Source organism: Zychaea mexicana (genome assembly GCF_025766255.1).
Source record: "Zychaea mexicana strain RSA 1403 chromosome Unknown BDB00scaffold_64, whole genome shotgun sequence".
NCBI lineage: Eukaryota > Fungi > Mucoromycota > Mucoromycetes > Mucorales > Lichtheimiaceae > Zychaea > Zychaea mexicana.
In genome coordinates, this window is record NW_026516727.1 from 163,014 (window position 1) to 175,499 (window position 12,486).

The 12,486-nt window shown below is 39.9% G+C and overlaps 3 protein-coding genes across 3 annotated transcripts; 2 read left to right on the forward strand and 1 right to left on the reverse strand.

Moving 5' to 3' along the window:
• Window positions 1-863: 863 nt before the first annotated feature.
• On the forward strand, window positions 864-1,181 carry BDB00DRAFT_835476 (uncharacterized protein). The gene has a single exon (XM_053124401.1). The coding sequence runs from the start codon at window positions 898-900 to the stop codon at window positions 1,129-1,131; it is 234 nt and encodes a 77-aa protein (XP_052977235.1). The 5' UTR covers window positions 864-897; the 3' UTR covers window positions 1,132-1,181.
• Window positions 1,182-8,125: 6,944 nt separating this feature from the next.
• Window positions 8,126-10,588, forward strand: BDB00DRAFT_930818 (cytochrome P450; the record flags this gene model as incomplete). Its single annotated transcript, XM_053129016.1, has 10 exons — window positions 8,126-8,344; window positions 8,461-8,601; window positions 8,691-8,771; window positions 8,860-8,985; window positions 9,071-9,110; window positions 9,201-9,405; window positions 9,492-9,609; window positions 9,682-10,069; window positions 10,168-10,342; window positions 10,435-10,588. The coding sequence occupies exons 1-10, from the start codon at window positions 8,201-8,203 to the stop codon at window positions 10,586-10,588; spliced, it is 1,572 nt and encodes a 523-aa protein (XP_052977236.1). The 5' UTR covers window positions 8,126-8,200.
• A 722-nt stretch (window positions 10,589-11,310) lies between these two features.
• BDB00DRAFT_874821 (ribosomal protein L1-like protein) lies at window positions 11,311-12,456 on the reverse strand (the record flags this gene model as incomplete). The annotated part of the gene is made up of 5 exons (XM_053127264.1): window positions 11,311-11,384; window positions 11,459-11,518; window positions 11,627-11,665; window positions 11,734-11,823; window positions 11,934-12,456. The coding sequence occupies 5 exons, from the start codon at window positions 12,454-12,456 to the stop codon at window positions 11,311-11,313; spliced, it is 786 nt and encodes a 261-aa protein (XP_052977237.1).
• Window positions 12,457-12,486: the final 30 nt, after the last annotated feature.

Below are 12,486 nucleotides of genomic sequence, written 5' to 3' on the forward strand. Positions count from 1 at the left end.
GATAGATAATAATCGTAAATATATTTTCTATGTAAAATGGTGTGGTTATAGTAATGAGGATAATACTTGGGTTAAACAATCAGAATTTAATACAAAAGATATTATAAACCAATATTTAAAAGATAAAAATATCCAATAGTGCATCCCAAATAAAAAGTGTGATACTCTACCCTATAATTTAAAGAGATTAAAAATATTTTTTTTATTTTAATTTATTCAAGTAATTTTTCTATTATTTTTCCAAAGTTCATATATCCACCATTACATATGAAAATTTTCTTTGTTCTTTTCTTTTTAAACACCTTCTTAATATCTTTTTTATTTTTTTCTATCACTTTTTTATTTTTTTCTATCACTTTTTTATTTTTTTTCTTAGGTATATGAATCTTACTATGAAAACAACATAGATAATCAGGCTTATTGTTACCTATGTTAGTATTTATTTTTTTCTGGCACATATGACCATCATTTTTTCCTTTTTTATATATATGAGTACAATGATTATCGCTGCTAATCATATACCAGAAATGATTACTATTTTGATTGTAACTTATTTCATCTTTCATGATTTTTTGCATTAATCTTTTTTTGTCTTCTTTTTTTGAAACCAATACTTCATCTTCAAAATAATTATCAATAACTTGTTTCATTATATTTTATATATAATTAATCATATTATCTTTGTTTATAGTAATATCAGTATTAAGTATGACCATTTTTAAATTTCTGTAAATGCCAAGAGAAGTTTGATGTATTTATTTTTATATTTTGATATGATAATTAAATTTAATACTGATTTTTAAAACTCAGCCGATAATATAAAATCACCAGATGTAAAGTAATATAGAGACAAACTGACATGCCCTCATTAATCGCGCCAAAATTGAGCTCTATACTATGTGTGAAATTGCTCATATCCAACTTCCACTCAGTCTTGATCAAGTACCGCTTTTCATCTCACAATTGAACAGAGTTATCGATGTCATTACTTGTTTCCAGAGTGTAGTAAATGGCGATACCTACAATTATGTCCAAAATCCTGTGACACTAACTGATCACACTATGCACCAGATCACTGACGCCAAAAGCTCAAACAAACGAAAGGCAATCTTTAGTCATTATAGCCATTAATTATCATCATCCTCTTGTCCATTGTATGAATATATCCTTTTCAGTTGCAGCTTTTTTATTGCCACCGCATGCACACAGTTTTCTCTGCTAAAAATTGCCCGCTAAATCCCCATTTATTTGCTAAAATTAGCAGTTTTCAAAACCAGCGTTAGTCACTAATTTTTTGTTACAGAGCTGCTCGAGCGACCCAAATTTTCCCTTGCGGAGACCAAATTTTTACATATAGGAGTTTAAACATCCGTTACACATGTCCCCACTACTGTCTTCACTCCTTCAGTGGACCAAACTTCTCCCCACACCGATTTCCAGATTTTTCCTTACAATCTGTAATTCCTTGTTGCGTAGACCAAAAAAAAGGGCCCTAGTAGTATTCCTGGGGAAGAACCCAATATCATTTATTGTTGAGTGGTATCGATGACGGTAAAATTGTAATATGATATGTATATAGTTCCAAGGGTGTGTAGCTTAGTCTTTAGGATCCCTGTAATACATGTTTTTTACGGCGCACTTGTTTCTTGGGGATTTGTACATTAACTGTAAACAGTGGTTGTGATGGTGTAGACAATGGTGATGGCGCCAGAGCAATTCTTCTAGGACTATTGCGACTAAAACCTAATGGTGATGCACCGAGAGAGTTTGGTGTTGATGATGAGATAGTTGTTGCTACTGATGACGGGTCAGCTACTGCTATTGATGATGGTAACGAGTTTTGCGGTCCTTCTTGTACTATGGATTGGAGGGCAAATGGAGGTGGTGACGGTGTGCTAGCAGGTAATGCGGAATATCCTCTGCTTGGTGACATCAATTCTGCGTTCATCGTTTCACAAATGCCATCGCTAATTGCTTTGCTAGCGCGTGTCAATCGTCTCTCATTCCATCGCTCGTAATGCATTTTTAGATGATCTGGTGTCTTGTAAAATACTGTTACTCCATCTACCGGCTTGGATGTGGATGCGTTCCAAAGCTTTGCCAATCTGGTCCAGTCTGATGCGCCAATAGTTCTTTGAGCTGGTCCATGGATGATTTCTTGAAACTTTTCGAATTCCTGCTTCGTGTGGACAGGGGTAACAGCATACTTTGTTCCTTGTTTTTGGGCAAGAAAGATGTAGCGCTTATTCAAAGGATTGGCCGTAGAACCAGGCGGTAAGAAGATGTTGATACTAATGTTGAGAGAGTATGGCCGAGGTTTGAGCGTATTCATTTGGTCGCGATGCTCTTCGTTGTTTCGTTCTTCTGCTGAAGACATGTCTATCCCAAGTGTGCGAGCAACGTCAGGTGCAAATTCTGCAATACCAAATGTCTCGCTGCACTCTTTCAGCTCCAAACCTTGGACATGGGCACCCGCTTGCTCCTCAATAGCACCACCAGTGCCGAAAATCCCAAGCTTCATCCGTAGGTATACCAATGCTTCAATCAACCATGGATCATAATGTCCCTTGTACTGACGTAAATATCGATTCATAGTGCCGACCTGATATATAAGGTATCTCAATATCAAAACTGATTGATTTCAGTGGATATCACCTTTTACCTTCAAGTTATGACAAAGTCGATACTCAGCAAGAAAGCAATCAGCCAAATGTGGTCCGGCACCGCTAGAACCAATAGCACGGATAATGTTTTGATGGACTCCACCCTCTAGAGAGTTTGTTCCACGGGCACACCGATAAAGGGGAAGGTTTGCTTTTTTGTCGTATCCAATTTTATAGTACAGCGGCATATCGGGATGATCGGAAACTTGGCCTTCATATATTGCCTTGAGCATGTTTTGGGCTTGACGGTGTGCATCATTATCAAACAATTTCCTTCCAGTTCTGGTGCAAATTAGGTTACTGTATTCAGCAAAAAGATTTTGGACTTTAGGACCGAGCTCGTGTGGTGGTGGGACGATACGTTTCACTCTTCGCATAACCCAAGATGGATTCGTGTTCAGCATGTATTCCCATGTAATGTTTTTGGTCGCTAGATATTGCTCCACTTTTTGCCGATCTTCTTGGTGCACAACAAAGATAGCGTTGCGTAGTTGCCGGGAGAATTCTTTTGCGAGAACGTGCCGTTTGGGTATCTTGATAAGCGCCATGAAGTGATAGATGTCTTTTAGGATTCTCGAATATACTGGTTGCTGCTGGGTATCCTGCGCATAAATATTTGTGAAGTTGAAGCTTGAAGAGTCGGAACATGGTATATTCGATGTGCTTTGTTCATTGGAGTTGTCATTGGGTTCGTGTGATGTTGACGTCGAACAAGAAGATGTTGACTCCTGATCACTATCGTCTGGTATACTGTCGGTTATATGAGGTGTATCGTGCATATCGTCAGGTATGTTGGCTTGTGATCGGTTGTTGCCTTGATGCGGTGGTTGCTCTCTCCATAAACATAGCGACTTTTTTTCGAATCGTAGCATGGATACCGGTACTGTCACAGCAAAAGGGAGGTCTCCAAATTCCATAAGAGTTTTTTGAGTGTGCGAGTCAAGAATTGCGCCAGGAACACAAACGTGATTGATCGATATATATGCCATGTTGTCGTCGAATGTTATCTAGTAATTCATGAAGAGAAGCACATGTTGTTAATGAATCACATATTTCTTCCAAAGAATATTACGTAAATCGTAAAGTACCTGCTGCTCATTGTGTAATATCTCGCCATATGCAATTGGAAATGAACATTGAAGACGGGAATAAATAGCAACGTACCCACCATGCGGAGGAGGATTTAGTACGGTTTTACCCAGTGTACGAAAACACACAAGCTTTGTATATATCGCCAACGACGCCCACGCGTCCAGCGCTGCATAATACACTTGATTCTCGGAAAGATCTTGTAATTCCCAGTTGCTGTCTCTATCATTTTTCGATCCTACCCCCAAGTACTTCTTCAGCAATTGTAGATAGTCCTACATTTCCATTTTCGATGAAGCCTCGTCTACGAGAGAACTTGCCGAGCTCCTACCCCGTGCCTTCATGATAGTCTAGTCCGTAGTCGCGCTTTAGTTTTTTTAAGTCACCACTAACAATACGGCCAGCTTTTAGGACCTTGGACGACTTTAGAAGAGTTTCGATAGAAGGAGGAATATTATTATACTGGTGGATTGGCAGGATATAGACGTAGCTCTAAACCACAAGTTATTTTGTTAGCGTGAAGCTGTAACTTGCCAAAACGATAGTGTAACAGAACAGAGCCAATACCTTGTATGCTAACTGTAATATTGCCACTTTGCCAGGGGAAGCATGTCGACTGAAGTTCCATTCGCAATCCAAACCAATTACAATCGTTTGTGGATCAATATCACACAAGATGGTGTTCGTAATTTTTTCTTCAGCTTCGGTTTCATTGCGTATGTAGTGCGTAGTAATAAAGGTTGGCAGGTGTAATATGTGATTGTTGCGGGTAGATCCAGTTAAAGTCAAACTGTTCATCTTGGGACCGTTCTTCAATGAGCTGATATTATCAAGTAGGAACGCCTTGTCTCCCCGGACGTTGTCAGTAAAAAATAGCTGCGGTGGTTTATACCCGTACATGTCGTATGTTTTCATCATTTCCTTTAAAAGGCGTCTGTAAATGCGATAATGACTTGGTGGGGACTAGCAATTGCATTCGTATCTCCTCATACTCGTTACATATAGTATATAGAGCGCCAAAAGTCGGTGCGTCACCCATTTTTGCAACTTTCTTCAAAAACTTGAATGTGTGGTCTCCCTTGAGTATCTCTCCATCAATAGTAACCATCTGCTTGTCCATAATTGGCCGAAGAACATCCATGATAGTATTGTATATGAGTCGAAAATATGGTATAGAAGGAACGTATCCAGCGTATCCTTGAGAAACCTTGAATGTCGAGAACTCAGGGTAGCTTCTGATGCGATTTTCGGTCTCCTTGTAAGTTGGGTTCGTTCGACGATGTATTTGATATAGGGTGTATATGATATGCAGTCGGATATGGCGTATGAGGTGCAGCTCCTGTAGCATATCTTGAAAGTTTGCAACTCCCATACCGTGCTGCATACATGGTCGTAAAATGTCAATGAGATCCTTAGAGATAGCACACCGATAGGAAAAAATGGCGGGAAATTCTGCTGCTAGTTCGTCGGGCAGCTGTTTCAAGGTTTTTTCATCGTGTGCACCCAATGAGGCATGACAGGTTTTGCAATCATATCGTCTTGACATAATATAAAAGCATCTTTCAAACACATAGTTCGCTGTTAAAGGCTTGCCATGATTGTTGCTGCTAATAATTCATACCTGTTCATGTCTACCACTCCACGTGCATAAGGATCCTTGTAGAAGCCTTTATCTTCAAGTTTGCTTTTTTCAAAGGTATTTTCGTCCGCCTCATTGTAGCACCTCGGGTCGCGGCAGTACAATCGATCAACCAATAAATGAGGGAACCATAGAAATACACGAGGAAAGTACAATGGCTTGGGATTTAATATACTTTCGTCTCGTAATGCAAAATAAGGCGACTTTGGCTCAATCCAAAAAGTTCCATTCTTGTATTCCCTTGGATAACCACCATCTTTGGTCTTGATACGATCTTGGATACTTAAGAAATACTGGGCGAGCACTCCGAAACTTTTTTCTTTGTATCCTCTGTCGTCATCATTGAGTGTTTGTACTTCGTCAGGGATGGGATCTTCCTCGTTTTCCACGCCAGTATCATAATTAGTATGATTTTCTTCCTCTAATTCGTCGATCAAGTCCTTTAAAGTATAGTCATCGTCATCCACACGAGCCTATATAATCGATACAATAAGTATATGTATGTGGTGGCCCTTTCCGGATACAACCTGTTGGGAGGAAACTTCACAGCTTGGTTGCTCATTGATATCGGGTGGTGAGGCTGTGGCCTCAGCGCTTGTTGTGTCGCGTTGTTCTGAAGAAAGGTAGCGCGAAGGAACGTATTGCATCAAGCTCGTCTGACCGCGAGCGCGAGCCGAGGAGGATTTCTGCTTTTTATTTTTGCTACCTAGAGGTCTACCGCGACGACGTTTTCCATCTGACCGAGAAGTAGAATCACCCATTATTTGTCAAATACGTTATGAGGAGGTGATAGAGTGAGAAAAAATACAAGACGAAAGACCCGTGTAAAAGTGCTGTCGTTGACAGGAACAATCAAAACGCCAACTGATATACCCACACACAAGCGCTACACAGGGGCAACACAAGATATCGGCACACGTAACAACCCCCGTTAACTTGTTATCTCATTGGCTACCCTCACACTTTGCACCCAGAGAGCAGTTGCTTAACTTTTAATATCATTGGATGAGAGTCTACCCCAGTAGCTTTAACCCCGCCCTTTTTCTTTTTTCGTGAACAGAGTTGCTAGTCGTCAGTGAAACATTAATCAACAGTTTGATCGCCTTTCATTTGCCCAATTCGTAAATGTCCATATTACATATAGCTAATACTACTACATATGTATACTACATAAGTAATGCCCTCCTACAATACTGTTACACTACTATATACATTGTAACCAAGCCCCTCTGATAGCGCTTGAGGGTGGTTCTCAATCTCGCACAAGAATTAGTCGTGACCTTTGTTTTTCACTTTTAATAATACAAATATGCTACATTTAAGCGTCATTTTTAGTATACATAGGCATGCGAAGATTTTTTGGGCAAATATTGGAATCAAAAAGTTACTGAGTTATCATTCATTTGCGATATTTTACAAGTACATACTGTAGTTTTTACTATATTAAGGAATGCATTCTTTATGACAACAACGTAGATTCATGATGTTAGAGAAAAAGGCTGAGGGCTTATGCGGAGATACCGATTTTTTCATATATGAAGGGTTGTCGTCGCAGACTAGTACTAACCTCACTACTCGGGCCACCACCATCATCGTCTTTATCATTTGCAATGGACCGTGCGTAACAACAAGAGTTTTTAAATCACCTTTTGAGACGTGTAGTGCCATCTATCCATACAAAAACAGATTCGCTTCCAGGTACGTTGGTAACTACTATATTCATCGCATTGAAAACATGTCCTACCTCCCTTTTTTTAAGAATTTTAAATTCTCTTTTACCGATAAATACCGATAAAGAGAGAGAGAGAATTTATTTCTGCATTACCTGCATACTCAAACATGATTAGGGTTACGTACTCATGTAATTGTACATAATGTACAATTTACCTTTACGCGTACAATGGGGAATTTGACATGTTGCGAGTGGTGTATACATACTTTAATATACAATGCGCAACAAGCTTTTCTTTATTTGATATGCGCTGTCAAATTTTACTGCCCGAAACATCTCAACCCTTCGTGGCACATGTTTGATGTTGCAGCACTTGCTACAACCAACAGGCCGGTAACGCTCTTTTCAGTTTGAATTTCATTTATGTGCTCTTTCTCATATACTGCCATTTACGAAATGTGACGAAGAATGAGGATATCACTGATCCACACACGTGTGTGAAATTTGTTAAAGATATTTGTCAAATCACACAATATCATGTTAATTGTAGTCAGTTCCGCCAGTTGCCCTTTTGCGTGTAACCTCCAATAATAATTTGCATACAAAATAAGCCCAACTGTTCGCAAAGCTCAGGTCTCGATTCGATTCCATGGTGATTGCGATCCATAACTCCACGGCTCTCCACATTTTTTGTTGTAACTTATACCAAGCGTGCTAAATAAGGCTAGTTGCAATTTCTTCCGAGCATGAGTGAAGGTTTGCTCTGTTGTGCGTGTGTATGCCACGCCTACGACGCCTAAGCTTTTGAACTCGCTGCTGCAGTTGAGTAAATTAAGGGGGATATTTAAAAATAGCCACCGCAGCCGTTTTCTTTCTGTAGTTATATGAACCACAGATCAGAGGCTTTTCACGATGTTGCTCTACTGTAATACTACTTAGCGTGGATCACTGGATAATGAAGCTTGCGCTTGTTTACCTGTTTAATTTACATCCAATTCGGAGCTGATAAAAGCATGGGAAGCTCGAAAGATTCTTCGGAGCCTGCGCCGAAATATAATAAATACTCTTCCTTTCGGTCCCATATTCTCAAAAGCTCCCCACTCCCGTCCAAACCCACACCACTCAATATCCGACACCATGGTTACGCTTCCGAGCCGCGATCAACTTGTTGACCTTTTCAACGAAGTCAATAGCAAATTATCTCCGCGCCAACAGACCGGTATCATTACTGCTGCTACTGCGGTCACTGCCTACTTTTTATACAGACAGCTTTTTGAAAAGGTAACAACAATAGCTGTAGTAGGAGACTTTCGCTATTGTGTTACCCCCTCTCTCTCTGTGTATATAAAATTTGGGCTTCCGTCAAAAGTCTGACCAGATATGGAAATTGCAACTAGTCTAAAGATCAATGCCCCGCTGTTCCTTATCGAATCCCGATCTTTGGATCAACAAAAGAGTACGCTGAAAATCCTCAAGCTTTTGCTGAGAAATGGACCGCAGAACTAGGCGAAGTGTACCGTGTCCATTTATTTGGAGCTGTAAGTCTTTCATGTATGTGTGTGTGATCTATGGTTGGAACAGAAGAACTAATTATGACATAATAAACTGTCCGAACAAACACACTTAGATGTCCACTGTCGTTTCTGGACGTTATGTGCGCGAAATCCTGTTGAATCCCAACTTCAACTTTATTACAAGTGTTACCAAGGTAGGATTGGCTTTTTCTAATCATCGTCATATATTTATACACACATAATGATTCTTTAACATGACTAATAATTAATCTTATATATCAGAGATTTGATATGAATGCGCTAGCCCGCATTCCTGCCCATATTATTACGGGTGATACATCCAGAAAAATCGTTGTCAATAAGCTGACGCCAAATCTGAAGCGTTATACCCCACGCGCTGTTGAAAGTGTACGTCTAAACTATAATGCTTTGATGATATAATTTAGGTAATGACATTTCAAATATTGATCACTTGCCCTACTACTTTCATTAGCTCATTGTCGGTCTGCAGGATATCGTTGGTGATCTCAACGGTATGTAGTAAAATAAGATCATCATGTTTTCTAATATCCGTATTCTTATGAGACTACTGTATATCATTTTTCTTTTTACTATTTTTATAGAACCCAAGGAGCTACCACACGTCTATAAACTTGTTCAGCGTATGGTAGCACGTGCTAGCGCTTCAGTCTTTGTTGGTGAGGAACTTGCCAAGAATGATGAATTGATTGATATCTTTCAAAACATCACAATTGATATTGGATCTTTGCTTCGACCCAAGATCCCTATCATGATGTTTTTCCCTCGTCTGATGGGTATGCAGATGCGGTAAGTAGTTCCCACCTTTGCTATGTATTTTTTCTCAATAAATGTCATAGAATTAGCATTTGATAATAACCAATAATCCCTTACAGTCTTTTGGGCAAATTCTCGCCGACAGTGCAAGGCTACCGACAGAAAATGATTGAAGGCATGACGCCCGAAATTGAAAAGCGTTTAGAGGGTGCCAAGAATCCCAGCTGGGAGAGACCAGTATGTCACTTACTGTTTGACAAAAGAAACCGCTCAACATTGTAAGAAATTGTCTACTAATAATTATTAAAGGACGATATCCTTCAAGATTTATTGGAAGACAATCCTCCTGAACCGGGTACCTCGGTTGCAGAACATTGCGTCAACTGGATGTTCTCTCTAATTTTTGCTTCGGTGCACACTACGAGCGAAAATGCCACCGTTGTGATTTATCGTTTGTTGGAAAATCCAGAGTTGATGGATGAGCTTTTGGAGGAACAGAACGAAGTTTTGCGTCGTCATGGCGTTGAAGCTGGCAAGGGCAGTGAGGCATTCTCTTTTGATATTATCAAAGAGTTTGTCAAACTGGACAGCGTGTGTCGTGAGGCATTGAGATTGAAAAACCAATATTACGAGCTTTCTCATACCAACATTTCTGGCAAGAACATCGTGTTGAGTAATGGCGTAGTCATTCCTCCAGGTATACAGCCTGATATTCTTTTTTAGCAACCTCAATGACAGCTAGTCGAGAAAGATTTCGTGTATACGTATTCATTAATTACCTTTGTTTGATTGTAGGCCAGGATGTCTATATCAACTACTGGTATAATCACCGTGATAGCAACTACAACAAAGCTTCCACGGGCATCGACCTTGCCGAATTCCAACCATGGCGCTTTGTCAATACTGGCCGCCCTTCCACAAAAGTTAGCGATGACTTCCTTCTTTTCGGTGAAGGAAAGCACGCTTGCCCGTAAGTTTTTTGAGCTCATATTGTAAATACTAACGATAATCCATAAAACTCACACCAACACACATCACGCATTTTCTTATGAACGACCTCAGTGGCCGTTGGTTTGCCATCCAAGAGATCAAAACTATCATCTCTCTACTCCTTCGCGATTACAACATTCGTTCAACTGAGAAGATCAAGTTCCCTAATACGATCATGACTGGCATGCCCTCTGGCAAGTTTATCATTGAAAAGAAGTTGAAGTAGGGGAAAATGTACAAAAATGTCGCTTCAATATTATCATGTAGCTCTCTCTCTCTCCCTATCATACTACTTTATACATTAGCTAAATCATATTACCTTTCACTATACACTCTTTTCTACTATGCAAAATTGTATTTATCGTATCCATTCATATACTACTTATACGATATCATCACCATTCCTTTTACAATTGCTCATGGACATAGCACTTGCTTATTTTTGTAAAAACGACTATCCTTCAGTGGTTCATTAGAGAAAAAGAGGAAGACACAACCGCCGTATACAATAAGCCACGTGGCTGCTTTATGCAATGTCCACGCGATGAATTAATATCTTTTATAACTCGGTAAATCAAATAATTGATCGTTTTCTGCATAGCGAAACCGGTTATGTGGTCATAAAGATCGAACTACAATGCGGCTGCTTTATATGGATAATGATTTTCCGAGAAGCTTAACCAATCGTCCAGCTACAAACATACACGAAACATACAACCATATCACACAACTCAAGTTACTTACAGGATCCGCTATCATCGTTCCTTCTCACGCAATCTAGTTTCATCCGATACATTAGCTCATACTTTTCCCTTCTTCGTGATAAGTCGATCATGAGGCGATAAACCACCATTCAAGTATGAAAAGGTGTAATAATAATAAAAGAAGAACTATTTATTACAGCATGCTTTTTTTGTCTATACTTTTCGAATTGAATTTACATGTTTTCTAAAGGGAGGGTCCGCCAGCGATGACAATGCCTGGTCCTCTTGTGGACGACAAGACAACGTTTTGAATGATGCCTAAATACATGAAAGTAAGTTACGGATCCCTCACATCTAGTGGTCTCCACTTGTTATTTCTTTTAAATCTTTACCTTTGAGATTATTTGTTTTGCCAAACGTCCGTAATTCTTCCAAGATGGTCTTGAGGTTGGCTAAATTTATAGAACCAGCAAATATGGATGAGCATTTCGATCCTTATACATAGTAACTAGTATTGATAACCAGCCACTACTGGTCACTCTGCATCATCACCAGCTTACCTTCAATATCGGTTCCCTCAAAGTTCACCTTGCCAATACCTACAAAATACAACAGCGTTCAGTATTCACAAATAACTGCATTACGGATAAATCTTATGTTTCTGTACCTGTGTGCAAAACACCACGCTTGTCTCCCTTGAAATCAAATGCACCCTTGGATGTCCGTACAATATTAGCGATATCATCAGTAACGGTTCCTATATTTTCGTGAAAACAAGTTAAAAAGAGTGTTTCTCATCCTTCTCATCAAACCGACATCCGATATTTTGCGTAATCCTGTTTTTCAAGAAGGATTTTCCGTCTTTACCCTTTTTAACAGTGGGCATCAGGCCCTTGGGACCCAAGACTCGAGCAATTTTTGTGACAGCAGGGAACATGGCAGGCGTTGAGATACACTTGTCAAACTTGAGTTCACCATTCTGGACCTTTTCAATGAGTTCTTGACCGCCGACAAAGTGAGCGCCGGCAGCAACGGCTTCTTCGGCCTGCTTGCCAGAAGCAAAGACAAGAATAGTAGCCTCTTGCTTGATGCTGCGAGGCAACACAACCGATCCACGAATAAGAGGCGTCGACTTTTCGATTTTACACTGTACGTGTGCTTCGATTTGGTGTTGAGGATGGCCGACTTCGAATGCTTTCAGTACGCGCACAGCTTCTTGAATGTCAAGAGCGTCTGGATTTTCTCGTGCTGCTGCTTTCTTCTTCTTCTTGGAGACAAATGTGCGAGTGAACACGGTTGGTGCTGCTGCTGCGTTCAATGAGACATTGAGTGCAGATCGTAAAGTAAATGCGGTGCAGCGTCGGCCGGCAGTGCGTACAATGGGTAACATTGTTGAAGTTTGTTTTTATGAAAGGTTCAT